General features: G+C 43.0%; 1 protein-coding gene across 2 annotated transcripts; it reads left to right on the top strand.

Moving 5' to 3' along the window:
- Positions 1–367: 367 nt before the first annotated feature.
- LOC100126801 (uncharacterized) lies at positions 368–14,470 on the top strand. Of its 2 annotated transcripts, NM_001349815.1 has the most exons (39): positions 368–808; positions 1,452–1,580; positions 1,741–1,884; positions 2,010–2,155; positions 2,306–2,462; positions 2,558–2,616; positions 2,713–2,872; positions 3,074–3,223; positions 3,313–3,449; positions 3,536–3,682; positions 3,810–3,911; positions 4,582–4,639; positions 4,740–4,841; positions 5,244–5,281; positions 5,391–5,517; positions 5,594–5,764; positions 5,846–5,977; positions 6,060–6,169; positions 6,257–6,317; positions 7,994–8,171; positions 8,276–8,481; positions 9,080–9,199; positions 9,317–9,415; positions 10,068–10,280; positions 10,420–10,559; positions 10,688–10,808; positions 10,897–10,935; positions 11,025–11,108; positions 11,180–11,350; positions 11,913–12,068; positions 12,148–12,333; positions 12,471–12,605; positions 12,687–12,757; positions 12,836–12,935; positions 13,006–13,062; positions 13,259–13,315; positions 13,444–13,524; positions 13,787–13,869; positions 13,959–14,470. In NM_001349815.1, the coding sequence occupies exons 1-39, from the start codon at positions 806–808 to the stop codon at positions 14,071–14,073; spliced, it is 4,545 nt and encodes a 1,514-aa protein (NP_001336744.1). In that variant the 5' UTR covers positions 368–805; the 3' UTR covers positions 14,074–14,470. The 2 variants fall into 2 exon arrangements, with proteins under 2 accessions (NP_001336744.1, XP_023158168.1); XM_023302400.2 differs by lacking the exon at positions 368–808 and having other exon boundaries at positions 1,329–1,580; positions 13,959–14,469.
- Positions 14,471–20,768: the final 6,298 nt, after the last annotated feature.

Below are 20,768 nucleotides of genomic sequence, written 5' to 3' on the forward strand. Positions count from 1 at the left end.
TAAACCAACCAGGCTCTCCATATCTCCCGGGGAGAGCCGAGTCGACGTGGGAGCCACCCACATTCTCATCTGCTGCCACCGACCACTCCCCCCTGTGAGATCCCGGAAATGCCCATCGCCGAATTGTCGCCGCTCCTCCAGGAATGAGCTGTGAGGGGCGGCAAGCGACGGACGGAATCACGAGGCGGCGCCGCGGCATCATCCACCGCCTCCAGTTAAGCACCACCGCTCACCGCCTCACCGACACAGCGGGGCCCACCGCCGAGAGCGCACGCCGCAAACAAAACAAAACAAAAAAAAAAACTCAGAACGAACGCGGTCTCTGTAGTAGTGGCCTACTGAATCCGGTTCCCGGACTGCGTTTTCCGTTTCCGGGCGGACCAATGAGCCTTTAGCACGTAGGACGCCGGCTGAAATGGGGGAAGGGGAGAAAGGGAAAACCCCAAAAGACCCGGGCGAAACGGCGCAGTAGCGAGGAAGTAAACGCGGCGGAGCGGAGGAAGCAAAAGGAGACGGGAGGAAAGAAGAAAAGAAAGCGTCTCCTTCGACGCAGCTGTGTTCCCTTCCCTTCTCCCCCTACCTCGTCTCCGCCCGAGTGGAAGGAAACCAAACCATCGTGGTCGTGGAGTGGAAGTGGAACAAACAAACGCACGGGCGCGCGCCCCCTCCCTCCTCCATCTTGCGCATCGCCGCTACCTCGGAGGCGTGAAGCCTCTCCTCCACTCTCCGGCGCAGCAGCCGTCGCCGCCTCCGTCCCCTGCCGCGGGCCGCCGAGATCCGCCCGGGCTTGGGCTGTTCTGCTGTGATGGTAAGGACGCCCGCCCTTCGCTCGCTCGGATCCCCTGCCTTTCTGCTCTGCCTTCATCCAGGTCGCCGCGCCTCGGAATCTCTGCCCCCTCATCCTCGCCGTCCCGGCTAGCTGCGGATTTGCTCCTGCTCGATCCAGGCGCTGGCTCCGAGGAGGGAGCGTGAGATCCGGGAGTAGCTTGCGGCGTCCGTGCACGTGCACGCGCACGCGCACATTGTCTCAGCGCGCCTGTTTACCCTAAGACCGGCAGCTCGCTGACGGCGGGACGGTTTATCCCCTCTTCCCAATAATAACCTGGAACGCTAATGGAGGCCCATCTCCCCCGCTCCAAGCGTTGTAATGGAGATCTGGACGGCGACTGAGAAATGACGGTGCCATTTCCGACGAACTCTAGTGCCACGGCCGTTGACTCGTGCTTTGCTATGTTGCTGATCGTCGTGCCCAGGGCACTGCTCTACCTCACGCCACCTAATGGGCGGTGGACTCAACCTAGTGCATAGAGCTTCCTTATTTAGCCGCAATGCGGCCATTCGCATGCACCAGGCTGCCAGGCCTTGGCATTTTATATTCTGTATTCCATCTCACTCACATCGGAGGTAGAGGTGTGCGGCGATCCTTTAATGTCAAGCTGTGTTTCCTGCAGGCGGCGCAAGCTTCCATTGCGGCGGGATCCCAAGTTTGGGTCGAGGACCCCGGTGTCGCTTGGATCGACGGGGAGGTTGTAAAAGTCAATGGAGACACGGTTACGGTCAGATGTTCCAATGATAAGACGGTATGTTGGCAAGTTTCGGCACTGCTAGGCTTGTATATAAAAGGCAAACGGTTAAGAAGGGCCGCACCTATGCTGAGGCACACCTTCTATAATTGGCAAGGCACTTAACAGTTATGGATGACATGCACACTTGAGTTTTGAAACCTGGCCCTTTGTTTAGGTTACGGTGAAAGCGTCTAATGTTCATGCTAAGGATCCCGAGGAAGCGCCATGCGGAGTCGATGACATGACAAAGCTTGCCTATCTGCACGAACCCGGGGTTCTTCAGAATCTGAAAGCTAGATATGACATGAATGAAATTTATGTAAGTTATTAGGATAACCGGTATAGCCTAACCATATGTCCTATATATTCTCCACAGCTTCTTGCTAACTGAGCTGGCCATGCTTTTCTGACATGTGTTTGCTAACTTATTCATTATTAAACCAGACATATACTGGGAATATTTTGATTGCTGTAAATCCCTTCCGAAGACTGCCCCATCTGTATGATACTCAGATGATGCAGCAATATAAAGGGGCAGAATTTGGTGAATTAAGCCCTCATCCTTTTGCCGTTGCGGATGTTGCATATAGGTAGGTTCGTTGTGGTATATGTTCATAGTTTCTATATAGCTTAACAAGTACTCTCCATAGAAGAAATTCAGTGCCATTATCTCCATTTTTACCTTTTGAGTTCAACTGAGAGGAGAATGTCTTTGTTCTTTGATTACTTTACTGTTGCAGATTGATGCGCAATGAAGGTATAAGCCAGTCGATTCTTGTTAGTGGAGAAAGTGGTGCTGGTAAAACGGAAAGCACCAAGATGATCATGCGATATCTTGCTTACATGGGTGGGAAGGCTGCTTCCGAAGGGCGAACTGTGGAGAAGCAAGTCCTTCAGGTCATAATTTCATAGACTCCTAGTTCCAAAAAAGTATTCCCATGACCATTACATTCTTGTTTGACTGAATGACACATATTATATTCCTATCACAGTCCAATCCTGTTCTTGAAGCATTTGGAAATGCAAAGACTGTCAGGAACAATAACTCAAGGTAAGAGGCATTTTCTGCACGACCTCTTCTTGGTTAGTATTGTGGGTAGCTATTTTTGCCAGTCAACCAGCTTTTCTGTTGCTGCTATTACTGCAGTCGTTTCGGTAAATTTGTTGAGATCCAGTTTGATCAGAAAGGGAAAATATCAGGAGCTGCTGTAAGAACTTATCTTCTTGAGAGATCCCGTGTCTGTCAAATATCTGACCCAGAAAGAAATTACCATTGTTTCTACATGATATGTGCTGCCCCTCCTGAGGTACCGTCCCTTCACTGCCCTTGCACTTTTCTGATAGGACTTATTTACGTTAACTGCATACCCTATAATCATATTCTGCTTCATGCGTTACCTGTAGCGTAACAATAGTATACCTTACCTGCCTTTCCCTTTTAAATTTTAAATATTGTATTTCCCATTAGCAAGAAGTTTGTGATTAAATGTTACAGTTTCATCTACCAGGAGCGTGAGAGATACAAACTCGGAGATCCCAGCACATTTCACTACCTTAATCAGTCCAACTGCATTAAGCTTGAAGGCCTCGATGAATCTAAAGAGTACCTTGAAACCAGGAAGGCTATGGACATTATCGGAATTAGTTCTGAAGAGCAGGTACACATTTGATTAATGACTTGTGGTACTTTTTTCCTTCAAAAGTCAGTTGGAGCTTGCCCTTGACCACATGGTTGTGTTTCATCTAGGAAGCAATCTTTCGGGTTGTTGCGGCTATTCTCCACTTGGGGAATGTCGAGTTTGCAGAAGGGGATGATGGTGATTCATCAAAACCCAAAGATGAAAAATCTCTTTCTCATTTGAGAACAGCTGCTGAGCTCTTCATGTATGTTCTTCTTTTCTAGTTTTAAGATTTTAGAAATTTCTACATGGTTATGATGGTTGACAAGAGCTCCAAATTTGGTACTATAGGTGTGATGAGAAAGCTTTAAAAGATTCATTGTGTCAGCGCATTATTGTGACTCGCGATGAGAATATAGTGAAAACTTTGGATCCTGAAGCTGCTAAGGGAAGTAGAGATGCACTTGCCAAGACTGTGTACTCACGGTTGTTTGATTGGTGAGCCTTTCAACAATCAACATTTTGCATCTGTCTGTCTGCTGCTGTTGTTGTTCAAAAGGTGCTTCTTTGCCATGTTTCATATGTTTCCATTGACACTGATATGGCAAACGACCTTTGATCTTAGGCTTGTGAATAAAATCAACAACTCTATTGGCCAAGACCCCAACTCGAAATGCTTAATTGGAGTGCTGGATATATATGGGTTTGAAAGCTTCAAGACAAACAGGTGCTTAATTGGTACGCTTTGATGATTGGTTGCATGCTGAGTGTTTTACTGTCAATAGGCTGGCCAGCTAGCTGGGAGGTGCTGAAGCTGGGTGCAATTTATCTTTAATGTAATTTGGATTCTTTTTTGACAGCAGGCTTATATATATATCATGTTCTGAAGAACTAACTTAATGTGCTAACGGAAGTTCCCACAATAGCTCCTAGCATCTTCACATTCTTCCTGGACCTTTTCTTTAACATTACAAGCTGCTAGCCTTTTTATTGTGAAATCTTGGATAGTACAGGGCAAGAATATAACTTGAACATAAGTCTTTCACAAGTGACACATGTGGAATGCAGAGTATTCCCCCCTTCTTTTTAGTGATAATTGGTGTTGACATTACTATTTTGTATGTCCATGTATTTGTTCTGACAACTTTGGTTTATTATTAGTTGAACAGTCAGTATAAGCAATTCTGCTGGCACATGTATGTCTATTATGGAGACTTTACAATGTCTAAGGTTTCTTTCCCTAAGTTTCAATCTGATCAGCAAATTGACTAAGACCTTTACATTTTACTCATAATGAATAAAATATCTCCCACATGCACAATACACAATTTTTATCCTTTTTTGTTACTACTTAAAATTTTGTTTGCAGTTCTCATCATCTCACATGCATTTTACAGTTTTGAGCAGTTTTGTATCAACCTGACAAACGAAAAGCTCCAGCAACACTTCAATCAGGCAAGTTTGTGGAGCCTTTTTAGCTGGTGCCATTACTCATGGTTTCGTTTTTTTGTGGATTCTGAAGTAGATTTTAATTTTGTATTTCTGCTTCCTGCAGCATGTGTTTAAGATGGAACAAGAAGAGTACACCAAAGAAGAAATTAATTGGAGTTACATTGAGTTCATTGATAACCAGGATGTTCTTGATCTCATTGAGAAGGTAGTTTTTTTATTATGACGTTTTGAATAGTTGTTTGCTATTTTTTGTACTACTAAAATTATTATGAAATCAAAGTAGCGTTAATTTGGTGAACTAGTGACACTCGGTTCTCATCCTACATCACATTGTTAAAATATTGCATGTTCCCTGCCAATGGTTTCATCCAACTGCATCATCAAATGCTCATATGAGAGCATATATGCTATTGCTATTGAGGACAACCACTAAATGACTGTATGCTTAGCAAGCAAACATTGCCAATACTGCTTTGATCCTTAAGTTCCAATTCAAGATAGACATCTATGCCAATTAATCTGACACACATTGTACTTAAACTTATTGGTCTTGTTGTTTTGCTGTAATTGTTTTGTTTCACCTAAGTACTTGATTCTTCTTTTGCAGAAACCTGGTGGAATTATTGCCCTTCTGGATGAAGCTTGGTATGGATGTTTGATGATATTCCCTTTTTTAGTTGCCATTTTGCAATTGTATAGGACTCTAATCTATCTAATTAACTTTTGACCGTCTACATTTGCAATTGTGTTACAGTATGTTGCCGAGATCGACACATGAAACATTTGCTCAGAAATTGTATCAAACTTACAAAAATCACAAGCGCTTTGCTAAGCCAAAATTATCTCGGTCAGACTTCACCATATGCCATTACGCTGGAGATGTATGTATGGATTGTTTTGCATTTTTTTACAGCATTCACTGTACCAACCCTGATATGAAAGCATGGTTTTGTGTAGGTCACCTATCAAACGGAATTATTTCTGGACAAGAACAAAGATTATGTTGTTGCTGAGCATCAGGCTTTGTTGAGTGCTTCAAAATGTGCATTTGTTTCAGGCCTTTTCCCTTTTCTATCTGAGGATTCCTCAAAATCTTCAAAGTTTTCATCCATTGGTTCTAGGTTCAAGGTGAATAAATGGCCTCCTCTCAGTGCTTCAATGTGATTTCAGTTGAGATAAAGTCTTAATATTTTTGTTGCTCATGTGCAGCAACAATTGCAATCTCTGTTGGAAACTCTGAGTGCAACTGAGCCACACTACATCCGCTGTGTAAAACCCAATAATTTGTTGAAGCCTGCAATTTTTGAGAACCAGAACGTTCTTCAGCAACTCAGATGTGGAGTAAGATTTTCTATTAGTATTTTATTTTGGCTTGCAGGTTAGTATTTACATTGTTGGGGGTACTATTATTGGCTTGCCTCAGGGAGTTATGGAGGCGATTAGGATCAGTTGTGCTGGATATCCGACCAGAAGAACATTCTATGAATTTATAGACCGTTTTGGTATTCTTGCGCCTGATGTTTTGAGTGGAAGGTGAATCACAAGTGCATATCTTACTGTGCTCTTAATTTTTATTTGGAGAGGCCTAAATGTTGTTCTGGTTTGTTGCGACTGTTGTAGTTCTGATGAGGTCAGTGCTGTAAGGAGGTTGTTGGACAAGATAGATCTTCAAGGTTACCAGGTAATGGATGTTAATTTAAAAAAATCTAAATTCATCTGTAAATTATATAAAAAAACTCGGCTGGGGAGGGAATGACCTTCCTCCCGGTATTATACTAAGAAGAGACCGAAACAATGGTCCCGGCCGAGAAAATCCCTAACGGGCCAGCATCAACCATCCACTCTGCAATGGTCCAACCGGAGGGTGACGCACAGGACATCGTAACCTAAGAGCGGATGGGGCACGAGGGGATTTTTTAACCAAGCCAGAAAATTCGCCCTCGAGGGGAATTGAACCCGAGACTTGGTTGTGCTACTCGGAAGCCTTTAACCATTAGGCTAGAGGCCCTTTCGCATCTGTAAATTATATAGGTTGTTTCAGCACTGTTGATATGTGGCTTTTGTTACTTTATAATTATACCTTTTAGTCTTGTCAATGATTACAAAGGTAATTCATCTAACTATTATGTAGTGTGTCTGAAGTCTGAACTTCAAAAGTACTCCATCCCATAGAGTGTCATTCTCACTTCTCGATAAGTCAAACATTTTCAACTTTGACTAAATATTGAAATATATAAGGAAATATTAATATTTATGGTGCATAATTAGTACCATTAGATGAATTGTTGAATAAATTTTCATAATAAACTTATTTCAAATGCTGTTTGCTGATTGTGGAACAGCACCATTTGAAGTATCTTTTATCGAACACGCATGAGAGCTGCACATCTTTTATATTAGAGAGAAAAAGAAGGGGAAAGAAACCCCATACAAGAGAACCTGAAAATACCACCCATAAACTTTTTTTTCTCAAACACACTGGAGTGGTGCACATTTTTCTATTAAATAGAAAAAGGAGAGGGAAAGAGACCCCTTACAGGACATTCTATATACCTTCACTAGGAGATAAAAGACCCTATAGAAATTACCACCCACGAACCTTTACATATGATAATATACATGCTAGAATCGTGAATCTATGTGCAAGAAGGATACACGCTCTCCCATATATCTACTTGTGTAGGCTGTAGGGTGAACATTGAAGATATTTAAAATATAATTACCTATGAGTGAGCCTTTTTTTCCCATGCAAGTTGGGGTAGGCTAGTGATGGATCTCATCGAGAACCACAAATTTTGATAGAAAACATGTGAAATTAAAATATTAATAGCAATTAGATCGTCCCTTCAGCGAAAGGGCCTCTAGCATAATGGTTAAGGCTTCCGAGTAGCACCTCCAGGTCTGGGTTCGATCCCCCTCGAGGGCGAATTTTCTAGCTTGGTTAAAAAAATTCCCTCGTTGTGGCCCGCCCGCTCACGGGTTACGTCCTGCGTGCCACCCTCCGGCTGGGCCGTTGCAGAGTGGGCGGTGACGGCCCGCTAGTGATGGGGGGGGGCAGGGTTCGGGGATTCTCTCGGTCGGGACCATGTTTCGATTTCTTCTTAATATAATACCGGAAGTGCGGTCTTTCCCTACCCAGCTGAGCTTGGTCGGGACTATGTTTCGATCTCTTCTTAATGTAATACCGGAAGTGCGGTCTTTCTCTACGCGGCCGAGTTTTTTTAGACCGTCCCTTCAGACTGAACCTTATATTTTAGTGCCTAGTGTTATGTTATCTTTTCAGCCATACAATGAAGAACTCTTTGATGAATGTACTAACTACTAAGCTGTATGTCTTTTGCAAATATGATAATCTAGATTGGCAAGACAAAAGTATTCCTTCGTGCTGGTCAGATGGCTGAACTTGATGCTCGTAGAAATGAAGTGCTAGGGCGTTCAGCTAGCATGATTCAGAGGAAAGTGCGTTCATTCTTGGCACAGAAGAATTTCATTGCATTGCGAAGATCAGCTTTACAAATCCAGACAGTTTGTCGCGGTGAGCTTATTTTGTTCTCCTATTTGTTATATTAACCAGTCTATTTATCACAACCTTTTTTTTCATGAAGCTCCTTTGATGTGACTTTGCTTAACTCTTTATAGGTGAACTTGCAAGAAGAGTTTATCACAACCTCCAGAGAGAAGCTGCTTCACTCAAGATCCAGACTTTGTACCGTATGTATACTGCCAGAAAAGCGTACAACGAACTTTCTGCTTCAGCAGTTACCATTCAATCAGGATTGCGCGGCATGTGCGCGCGTAAAGAGCTCCACTTCAGAAGACAAACAAGAGCTGCAATCATCATCCAGGTAATATTACATAGAAACCAATCATGCTAACGGCAACAAGCAATGAACTACTATAAGGAAATAACAGTTATGACAAATTTATGCCCCGGCCTATTCTGGATATAATGACCACTCTGCCACTCTGAAACATACAATGTTAACTTTACTGGTTGAATATCTAAGACAGCACTTCTAAGTTTTCACATGATGAGTGGCTGGATCTTTTACCTGTGTAGAGAGCTAGAGAAGCCATTGAAATTTGTGAAAGTTGGTTTTATTAATATTGTCTCTATACAATTAGAAATAGAACGAAATTTGTTTATGAGAAAATATTCATTTAGTGCATCTATGACGTCGTTAAACGTTTTAACGAAGACATTTAATTGACAAACATGCTTCCATTCTCGTTTTAATGTGTACCTAGTACCTACCATGATATCGACCCGCTACACACTTACCCTTTCTATATAATTGGATTGTGCCACACTTTCTTTCAAACATGGTACATGTCTTGATGAAGTAGCATATACACTGTATAGGTGATGATCCTTGTTATCTCCTGTCAACAGTTAAGGTCAAATGTTCCTGACCTTTGTGTATATTCATATTTCTATTCCAGAGTCGCTGCCGTCAATTCTTGGCGAGATTGCATTATTCAAGAACAAAGAAAGCTGCAATTACTACACAGTGTGCGTGGAGAGGGAAGGCTGCTAGAAAGGAGCTCCGCAAGCTCAAAATGGTAAGGTCAAGCACAGTGGGTGGCAGGCAATTTTGTTCTACCAATGTTATTTCTGTGGCATATACATATTTCTCATCTCAACTCAACTGTTTTCTTGTTCATATTACTGTTTATTAGGCTGCCCGGGAAACTGGTGCATTGCAAGCTGCCAAAAATAAACTTGAGAAACAAGTTGAGGAGCTCACGTGGCGGCTACAGTTGGAGAAGCGCATGCGAGTGAGTTTTATACAGTAAAGTTTACAATTCTCACCAGGTGCATGCTATCCCAAGCATTGTTGTCACTGAGATCGCACCTTGTGGTCTTACATGCTCCATTCCCTCCTTCTAGTTCTAGTACATGAGGGGTTACTTGTTAAGTCTTCTTTGATGATGTGCTTGAAAAGGCTGTTGGTCATACCATTTTCTGTTGAAATGTATAAGTGGGTTGTCTACCTTCTTCCGATAGCTTAAGCTTTTGGGTTGAACTGGTTAGTGTGTTCACTCTAACATGGACCAAGAGCTGGTTAGTGTGTTCACTCTAACATGGTACCAGAGCCAAAGTTTTTTTAGTATGAATCCTGACAGAGGCTTTATTTGTGCCTCTGCCCCCTTCATTTTCACGTTTGTGCCTTTCTCTCTGGCTGTATGTGAATGAGGGTGTTGAAGTGTTATAAGTAGATTGCCTACCTTCTCTTAATAGCTTAAGCTTTTGGGTTGAACTTATTAGTGCGTCCACTTAACATTTTCTATAATCGTTGCATAATTTCTGTGATAATAACCAAACTTATTTGAAATTAGAGGGTTGTCTTATCCTCTTAACAGTAAAATGTGTAGATTTGTAAATTTACTTATATAGAATACATGATGTATGTATTCTTGTTTTCTGCAGGCTGATCTCGAGGAAACTAAATCACAAGAAAATGCAAAGTTGCAAGCTGCATTGCAGGAGGTGCAACAACAGTACAAAGAAACAAAAGAAATACTAGTACAGGAGAGGGAAGCAGCCAAAAAGGCTGCAGAGATAGCTCCAGTTATTAAAGAGGTCCCTGTTATAGATACAGAGCTAATGAATAAGCTTAGAGATGAAAATGACAAACTGAAGGTGAGACCCGAACATGCTTTTATATTTTCTAGGAGACACCATTTCCTTTTCAGTTCTGTTAGTTTTTGTCCATGCTTATGTTTATGTCACCTTTTCTGTCCATGCTTATGTTTATGTCACTTTTTCTGCCATGCTACAGACTATGGTCAGTTCGCTTGAAAAGAAGATCGATGATACTGAAAAGAAATATCAAGAAACAAGCAAAATCAGTGAGGATAGGCTCAAACAGGCAATGGATGCTGAGACTAAAATCGTTGACTTGAACATGGCAATGCTAAGGTTTTCTATTTTCCTAATCACTGCAAGATACATTTGACATTTTCTGCTTTTAACTATGTTTTAGGTTACACTTTGTTTACTTGCATTCTTTCGCTGAAAACTGGACATGTTTCTTTTATCTGCTTCAGGCTTCAAGAGAAAATATCCACCATGGAATCTGAGGAGAAAGTGCAAAGACAAGCGCTTCTAAGCACGCCAGTCAAGAGCATGTCTGAACATTTGTCAATTCCAATTGCTCCAAAGGCACATGTAATGTATTGATTGGAAAATGATGGTTTTTACTATTGAATTTCTTTTTTTTTCTTTACTCAATTCTTCTGTTTTCTTTTTTACTCAGCATTTGGAGAACGGCTTTCATGAGGTTGAAGGACTTAAGGTTTGAAGTTTTTCCATCTTAGTATCTACCTTTTGTCTCTGAACTTTCATTTATGCTCATAATTTTTGTTCTCAATTATAACTTTTCAGGAACCCCAAAGTGCACCTCCTGCTATTAAGGAATATGGGAACGGTGATCCTAAGATGAAAAAATCTATTGTTGACAGACAACTTGTATGTCACCAAAATTTTATGTTTAAATTGCTTGGGTAAACATGGTTGTCTGAAAGTTATCTTTTTTGTAGGAAAACGTGGATGCACTCATTGAGTGTGTAGGGACAAACCTTGGATACTGTGCAGGGAAGCCAGTTGCTGCTATTACCATATACAAATGTCTTCTTCATTGGAAATCATTCGAGGCAGATAAGACTAGTGTTTTTGACCGTCTCATTCAGTTAATAGGATCTGCTATCGAGGTAATCTGGCACTGGAGATTTTAGTCATGACACTGAAACTTGAAAGTACCAAAATTGACCATTAAGAAAATAAACAAGCCATCCTTTTGCCCTTTCCGCCTTTGTTGATGAAGATAAGATTTACTCTCCGCATGGAACAATGCAGATGTGTGAAAAATGGGCATATTATAATGTAGAGATATTTTTTTCCCACACCGGTAAAAAACTAATTTTCGTTACGGTAGTAACGAATTTACAGAGTTCAAAACATAACATTCAGACCAAATGAAGCAAAGCTGATCACCCTGATACTGAACACCCAGGGAACAGTCATCAGGGGATAAATTATACTGTAGATATTTAAATCACCTATATTGTTTCTCCAACCTAACACATTCATGTTACTGAAGAGATAAGCCATGACACGCTTAAACTGTTGGTAAGCATGTTTGTTTTTAAATTTAGGCTGCTGCTATTTTTTTATGATTTTGGAAGCCAGTCACAGTGCTTTTGAGTTTTACAAGTGGCAAGTTTATTTTTCTGTTCTTTCTGCGACACTCACTTTGTCCAGTGTTTGATGCAGAACGAGGATGACAATGACAACCTTGCTTACTGGCTCTCCAATACATCTAGCTTATTGTTCCTACTGCAGAGAAGTCTCAAGGCTGCTGGTGCTCCTGGTAGCGTTTCACGAAAGAAACCTCCTCAACCAACATCATTATTTGGAAGAATGGCCCAAGTACGCTACTGACCTTTGGCACTTGAAAACTGAATTAATGAGTTGGAGAATATGACGTAACATAAATCCATTTGTCTAGGGCTTGCGTTCTGCATCTTTTGCCAACATGCATGTTGAAGCGACAGATGTTGTGCGCCAAGTTGAGGCCAAATATCCTGCCTTGCTTTTCAAGCAGCAGCTAACTGCTTATGTGGAGAAGATATATGGAATCGTCCGAGACAATATTAAAAAGGAATTATCATCTTTGATTTCGCTATGTATCCAGGTAGCATATCTTATCTGTAGTTTCTTTACTGCTTGTTGACAAATTCATATTTAACATTTGGTTCTAAACATGTGACTCAAAAAGACTTATAGTTTATGATAAACTGTTTATCACCTTTGATTTCTTTTAATCACAAGGCTCCAAGAACAATGAAAGCTAGCATGCTGCGAGTTTCTGGACGATTATCCAGTCAATCTCAGAGTCAGAGCAACCACTGGCAGAAAATCATTGAGAGCTTGGATAAGCTCTTGAAGATACTGCAAGATAACCATGTATGTGTCTCATTGTTTCCATATGATTCACTTGTGCTGATCTGCTGGATGTCTGTTCACCGTTGCCTTGTTAATCCTCAGGTGCCTCCGGTTTTAGCTCAGAAAATATTTACCCAGATATTTTCATACATTAATGTCCAGCTATTCAACAGGTGCACTTATTTTTCAGTGTCTTGACTTTCATGTTTGTGGAAACTAGCATGGTCAATGGTCGTGGTTTTGTTCTGCAGTCTATTGCTTCGTCGTGAGTGTTGCTCCTTCAGCAACGGAGAGTATGTTAAGGCTGGTCTAGCTGAGTTGGAGCTGTGGTGTGCAAAGGCAACAACTGAGGTGATCCACTTTCTGCGGTAGCTTGCTTTATTTTATTTTATTGATTAGCACTGAAGTTTTGTGGTTACAGTATGCAGCATCTTCATGGGATGAGCTCAAGCATATCAGGCAGGCTGTTGGATTTTTGGTATGACCAGTTCTACCAAATTATGCATTCTAATATATTCACGCTGAGACTCTAGATACAGTTATGAGATCAATTGAGTTTTATATTCATAGTTTGGACAGGAGACGAACACAACAATTTCTGTAGTTTGATCTTGAGTTTAAACTGTTGTTCCCTTTTTTAGAGGCAGACTCATGTATTGTTGATATTTTTTCAGGTTATATTCCAGAAGTTCAGAATATCTTATGATGAGATAGTCAATGACCTATGTCCGGTAAAATCTTAGTTCTCAAGGATACATTTAATGTCGAATCTCTCGTATTGCTCTCTCTCTACTTTGTTTCACTAGCAGAGTATAGAGGCATCTTTTTCTAATACATGTCCTATTGTTTATGCTTTCAGATCTTGAGTGTTCAACAACTGTACAGAATATGTACACAATACTGGGATGACAAGTATAATACCCAAAGTGTTTCATCAGACGTGAGTTCCTTTTTATGAAGAGCTTCACCATGATATATGCAATCTTATTTCTTGTCGTAGTTCTATTTGATGGGTTGAAAAGTATAAAACTTCAAATTTTCTAGCTGTATGGAATTGCTATATGCTGAAACTCACTGCTCAACAGTCAACAGTAGAGATGTGATTTCTTTTTTGTTAAAAAGTAGTAGCGCTGGCTGCCTATGCTGGATTTTTTTTACACGGAATGGGGAAATAAAAGTAACTGGGCCATCTATTGTTTCAGGTTCTTAGTAACATGCGGGTGCTAATGACAGAGGATTCTAACAGTGATGAAAGCGGTTCGTTCTTGTTAGATGATAATTCGAGGTAACATTAAGTAAAGTTTTATTAAACTGTGGGATTGTTATATTGCTTTGATGATTATGGTCAAGATGACAATCTCGGTCTTTATGCAGCATCCCGTTCTCCGTGGATGATATCACCAACTCAATGCAGGAGAAGGACTTCACGGATATCAAACCGGCTGATGAGCTACTCGAGAACCCTGCCTTCCAGTTTTTACAGGATTAGCGCTAGTGAAGTCCTCGAGCATTTTATGCTGCTAGATATCTTGTCAGATCATTTATTGATTTGTTGTATATTTTTTGGATCCTTTCTACCACATGTGCCTTTTTTTAGTTATCTTATCCTTTTGAGCTAGCTTTTGTAAAAATTCATATAGGTATTTGTTAGGGTTGGGATGGGATTCCGCCCTTACAGTTAGAAAAGGCCTTATCTTTTAAAGCGGGGCAAATGATTCTTTGTAGGGCAACATGAAATCAATCTTTTTACCCAAGGGTGTGGTGAGAAGGGGTAGATGCAATGTTTGTAGCCTCCCAGTTATAGATTGTGTAAATTATATACTGTAAATCAACAGTGCAATGGAAAAGAAAGGAAAGCTATATAGCAAGTGCAGTTATGTTGTCATCTTTTGTCTTGTGCTGAACAATTCGATCTTAGGGTTTATGTAATCATGTGTAGCTTTTGTTCATGCAATGACGCAACAGAGGCAATCCTCGATGATCAGAGAGGCAGAGACCACGATGGTGACTTCCTGGCTGCTTCTAGGCACGGACACCATAGGACCACTGATCTAGAACTTGCAGAGGCAACCGCTCTCGGATTACCTGTTCGTTTCGTCTCAAAAATTGAATTTAAGGCTGTCTCTAGCATCGTCGTAATGCAAAACATTGTTCTATACTGTAGGTAACATTATTTATAGAGTAGAATTTAAAATAGAAGGTGAGATAAGATAATGAGATAGAAGGCTGTTGGATATAGCCTAACAAGGTGATAATTGCATCTGATTGTTTTTCTTTGATGCAAAAGCTCCAATCAAATAGAAGGAACCGCTCTCTGGTGGCTTCCACCATCCGTAGCATCAAGCAAGTGAAGAATTAATGTATCGTTTTCGACTTTATTCATGTCAGTAGTATTATAGATGTGTTGATATAGGATAGGGTTTGTTGATGCAAGGATTTTGTTGGTTTTAGTAATTGAATAGTAACTTAGGTAAACTAATATGTGTTTAGGTTGGGATGAATAGACGATTAAGGTTTTGTGGAAGCACTCGCGTAACTGCTCAAGGCTGTGGCGGTGGAGGAAGATGCTCACGTATGTTGCAGCGGCGGTGGAAGCTTTTGAGAGTTGGTTTGCGAAACCCTAATAGCTACAAGCGGTTTTCATTATAACCCACGAAGGAATGTGAAGTGTCACGCGAATCTAAAGCTAGAAGTTGGGGCTGAAAGCTGAAGCGATATGCAAAATCTAAAATACCAGTCCAATGGGTTTTATCGAATTGTGAACATTAGAAGGCCGAGTCATAGACTCAGGGACTACATTCCGATAAAGGTAACTCGGTTACCATGGAGGACAACTTGGAGCATCTACTCCTAAGTATTAACAAGCGAGAATCGATGATCATAGTACGACTTGATGGCTACTATTAAGGATATATAATATTGGCGGTAGCTCAGACGTTCCAACAAAGAAGACGTTAAACATACAAACTTGGACTCGGTCGAGGGACTTGGACACCAGGAGTAGTAATTGCAGCATGTAAGGGAAGACTAAGATTTATGATAAGCGTGATATCTTTTTAAAAGTAGCATATCCCTATTTACAAGGAAATTCACATGCAAAGATAGAGATAAGTCTCCTTGCTTTTAGGTGGGGATCGGCTAGACTGATCTCCATCCTTCTTATCTAGCTAATAGCTGGATAGGCTTTCTATAACAAACCTGTCGGGTGTCATAATTATGGATATCCGGATTATGTCCCTAAGCATACTTAACACCTAATTAATAAAAAATCATAAGACACGTCCCCGCGGTCAGGCAGGGTTGAATCACGATTCGTCTGAGACCCCGCTCGACAGTCGCTCGAAACTCCGTCTTGCCCAAGCCCTTCCTCGGACAAAGGCAACGCTCGGGTGAAATCCTCGTCTTGCCCATGGAATGGCTGTTTCCACCTCGCCCGTCTCGGACAGGAGGACTACCCTGAGCCCAGCTTCAGTCAGGTCACAGACGTGCGCATTTAATGCATCGTTTCAGATATATACCTCATGTGACGTCGTAGAGCGATGGAACCGCGGCCCCATCCACTTTCACCAACTACGATGACGCACGCCTAAGAATAATGACCACTGCTCCCCCACTCTGGTCACTGTTCCCGAACAACTCCGGATGGGACATGCACACGTATGAGCACCGCATCACCCTCGTCAGAGAATTTTACCTCGCCCTTGCTCGGCTTCGGCTAATAGCCTTGGCAACAACTCTCCGTGAATCTCACAGGAGGCCACTACTGCAAATATATTAACCCCTCCTTGCACGAATGCATGCCTCGAGGCAGGCTCGACCAAGGTCTCGGGATGGACCTCCATCTCCTAGATAACATCGACGAAAGGACGCCACCAACTCCTCCACGAAGAATGCTGACAACAGGATGGCTACAGAAAGTTGCAGGGCCAATGTCAAGTCTGCTTTACGCCATGCGGAGCGAATTACCATGTGCTTTTCACCATACTTATCATTGTTTCTGTAAGGAAAATGGACCCCGGGCCATTTGGCTAAGTGATTTTAGTGTTTGATGATCAACATAACCTTGTGGACTAATAAGTTTGCTAGTGTTTGTATTTATAGTTCACAGGATGCGAAGAGGAATGGACTAAGGCACTGAGGATGCAACACCTCAAAAGAAGACCTAAAAGATGTGTAAAAGTCCAAGACTCAAGAACAAAAGTGAAAGTCGCCTAGAGGGGGAGTGAATAGGCGAGACCTAAAAAATATAAACTTTGACCACACACTTCACCCGTGATTAGGGTTAGAAATAAATAATGTTGAATTCGGAGTGCAGAAGATAGTTCTTCTTGCTATGAGTTGCTCAACCAATGCGGATAACTTTTGGAGCTAACTCAAAATAATATGAGCAAGAGAACTTTAGAGAGACAGGAGAGGGAAGAAACAAATTGAGTGATGAGGATCACAACAAATAAACACGGTGATTTGTTTCCAGAGGTTCGGTTCCAAGGAACCTACTCCCCGTTGAGGAGGCCACAGAGGCCGGATCTATTCTAACCCTTTCCCTCTCTCAACCGGCCACTTAGATCGGTCGAGTGCTTCTTCTTGATCACACGGGTCACTAAGACCCCGCAAGGATCACCACACAATTAGGTGTCTCTTGCTAGCTTTACAAAGCACTTAGAAAGATTAGAGTGAGAAGAAGGCAATCCAAGCAACAAGAGCAACAAAAGAAACACGAATCACCCTCTCTCAAGTCACTAAGCACTTGATTTGATTTTGGAGCTTGGAGAGGATTTGATCCTTTGATTGTATCTTGGGGTGTATGTCTTTGCTCTACTATTGAATGAGAAGGTTGGAAGGCTTGGATGGCTTGAATGGAGGTGGTTGGGGGGTATTTATAACCTCTAACCACTTCCTAGCCGTTGGCTGACTTTGCTGTCGATGGGCACACCGAACAGTTCGGTGGTGCACCGGATATGGCACTGTTCACTGTCTGGTGCGTGCCACATCAGCCGACCGTTGGGGTTTGGAGTTGTTGACCGTTGAAGTCATTTGTCCTCTTGCGGCACCGGACAGTACAATGTGTTCTGACTTTGCAGACTCGCTCTGACTTCTGACAGTCAGACTGTACTGCAGTCGATCATTGGTGAAGTTGACCTTTGCTCTGTTGGCTCACCAGACAGTCCGGTGCTACACCGGAAAGTATGGTGAATTTTAGTAGAGAGGCTCTGAGAAACCCCGAGAGCGGCCAGTTCGTGAGGTGCTTTGGCCTAGGCACCGGACAATGTCTGGTGCGCCACAGACTGCGCCAAATCTTATATGCTCCAAACTTTGTAGAATTCCCCAAATCAATTTGTTGCCTGTTAATTGTGAACTTTATGCACCTGATAAAAACATTCACTAGGCAAGCTAGTTAGTCCATATGGTTTGTGATTGACGTCAAACACCAAAATCTATTATAGGAAATGGTGAGGCCATTTCCCTTTTAAAAAGAAGTCCAAAAGAAACAATGAAGAAATACATGAAGTGGGCAGTCAGCCAGCGCTCTAGTGGCGCACCTGACAGTGAACAGTACCTGTCCGATGTGCACCCGATTGTTCGGTGTGGCACCGGGCAACCTGCGCAAAGAGCCCGCAACCAGGGACTCTTGGGACTGTAGCACCAGACCATCCGGTGTGCATCGGACAGTCTGGGCAACGTTGGATCCAACGGTTGAATGCTACAGACCTCAACGGTCGGCTAACGTGGCTAGGGCACCGGATATGTCCGGTGTGCAACGGACTGTCTGGTGCGCCCGACGACAGAGCAGTCAGCTTTCTGTCCAACGACTATATTTTGTGGGGGGAGGTTATAAATACCCCACCAACCGGGCATTTGAAGGTGTGGGGGCCCAAGCAACATACCAAGACATATTGTAGACATTTTCAAGTGCTCATACACCCAAGTGCTTAATAGAACGATGATTAGCGTATGTGTTTTGCGAAGTGCTTAGGTTAGTTAGACCGCTTATGCGCTTGCTCTAGGTGAATCCTAGTTAGTTGAGTCAGTTTAGAAAAACCACACAACTCCTCAACTCTTGCGCAAGCCATTGTAATTGTACCGAGTGGGACGAGAGTCTTGAGAGATCATGACAACCGAGTTTGTGTCACTGAAAGGGAAATAGGGTTAACCTTTTTGAAAGGGAAATAGGCTCAAACCTTTTCCTAAATGATTTTGGTGGTTGAATTGCCCAACACAAATAATTGGACTAACTAGTTTGCTCTAGATTATATGTTCTACAGGTGCCAAAGGTTCATCTACAACTATATTAAATCGACTGTCCGGAATACCGTAGATTATTCCGGACAGGAGAAGCTTTTTGGAAAATCAGGCCAAGCACGGACCGTTCGGACCTTTATGGCGGACCGTCCGCGACACCTAAATGACCCTCGGACAGAACCAATGCAAAAACACATGTTTCTACTGCGGACTGTCCGATGGAAGAGCAAGCACCGTCCGAGACCACGCGCGGACCGTCCGGGCTCAGGCGCGGACCATCCGGTAGGTGAGGAATCGAAAACCCCGAAGGTAGCGGGTTCGGCAAAATGAATTATAGCGTCCTCGCGGACCGTCCGGGGTGCACGACCGGACCGTCCGCGACTGGCTTTATCTGACATCTGACGACACATTAAATGCAATATAGCCGTTGATATAGCCGTTATTGCTGACCGTTGCGTTTTCAGTCGTTGATCTGCAGGGGCGGACCGTCCGGACCAGGCGGGCGGACCGTCCGCGGTTGGCAGAAAGGAGCAATGGCTAGGAAGTGGTTGGTGGCTATAAATACAACCCCAACCACCTCCATTCATACAACCCAAGCATTCCAACCTTCAACATTCAATACAAGAGCTAGCAATCCATTCCAAGACACAATCAAAGCCTCCAATCTCTCCAAGTTCCACAATTGAGACAAGTGATCATTAGTGATTAGTGACTTGAGAGAGAGAGTGATCCGTGAGTTATTTGTTACTCTTGTCGCTTGGCTTTTGCAATCGTGCTTTCTTCCTTCCCATTCTTATTCCCAAGGCACTTGTAATCAAAGCAAGAGACACTAAGTTTGTAGTGGTCCTTGTGGGGTCTAAGTGACCCGTTTGATTAAGGAGAAAGCTCACTCGGTCTAAGTGACCGTTTGAGAGAGGGAAAGGGTTGAAAGAGACCCGGTCTTTGTGACCACCTCAACGGGGAGTAGGTTTGCAAGAACCGAACCTCGGTAAATGAGAGCACCTAGAGGGGGGGTGAATAGGTGATCCTGTAAAACACTTGAAACTTAATCCACAAAACTTGATTAGGAGTTAGCACAATTTAGCCGAGTGGCTAGAGAGGAGAACTTGCACAACACGATGACCACAAAGAGATCAACACAGAGATGGCACAGTGGTTTATCCCGTGGTTCGGCCAAGTCAACACTTGCCTACTCCACGTTGTGGCGTCCCAACGGACGAGGGTTGCAATCAACCCCTTTCAAGCGGTCCAAAGACCCACTTGAATACCACGGTGTTTTGCCTTCACTTTACTATATCCCACTTGCGAGGAATCTCCACAACTTGGAGCCTCTCGCCCTTACACTTTGATGTTCACAAAGAAGCACAGAGTAAGGGAGGGATGAGCAACGCACATAAGACACGAAATCAGAGTACCAACACGCACACAAGTCACAACAAGAGCTCACAACACAACCCGGCGAGTTCACAACTCAAATGGAGCTCTAGTTGCTATCACAAAGAATCAAATGCGCGGAATCGAAGTCTTGGTGCTTAGGAATGCTTAGAGAATGCTTGGTGTTCTCCTCCATGCATGCGCCTAGGGGTCCCTTTTATAGCCCCAAGGCAGCTAGGAGCCGTTGAGTGCATTCCAGGAAGGCAATTCTTGCCTTCTGTCGCCTAGCGCACCGGACAGTCCGGTGCACCACCGGACACTGTCCGATGCGGATCTCTTTCCTTATTTGGCGAAGCCGACCGTTGCAGTTTTGGAGCCGTTGGCACACCGGACACTATCCGGTGCACACCGGACAGTCCGGTGCCCCATCCGACCGTTGGCACTTGCCACGCGTCGCACGCGGACTCTGCGGCCGACCGTTGGCCCGGCTGACTGTTGGCTCACCAGACAGTCCGGTGCACCACCGGACAATCCGGTGATTTATAGCCGTACGTCGCCGACGATTTCCCG

The sequence above is a fragment of the Zea mays genome, chromosome 5, assembly GCF_902167145.1.
Source record: "Zea mays cultivar B73 chromosome 5, Zm-B73-REFERENCE-NAM-5.0, whole genome shotgun sequence".
NCBI lineage: Eukaryota > Viridiplantae > Streptophyta > Magnoliopsida > Poales > Poaceae > Zea > Zea mays.

Excerpts from the sequence above, each read along its gene's own strand:
- LOC100126801 (XM_023302400.2), top strand. The coding sequence starts at position 1,329 with ATGCGGCCATTCGCATGCACCAGGCTGCCAGGCCTTGGCATTTTATAT. Across the intron at positions 3,683-3,809 it reads TACTCACGGTTGTTTGATTG|GCTTGTGAATAAAATCAACA; the intron begins GTGAGCCTTTCA and ends CTTTGATCTTAG. Across the intron at positions 12,606-12,686 it reads AGATACTGCAAGATAACCAT|GTGCCTCCGGTTTTAGCTCA; the intron begins GTATGTGTCTCA and ends GTTAATCCTCAG.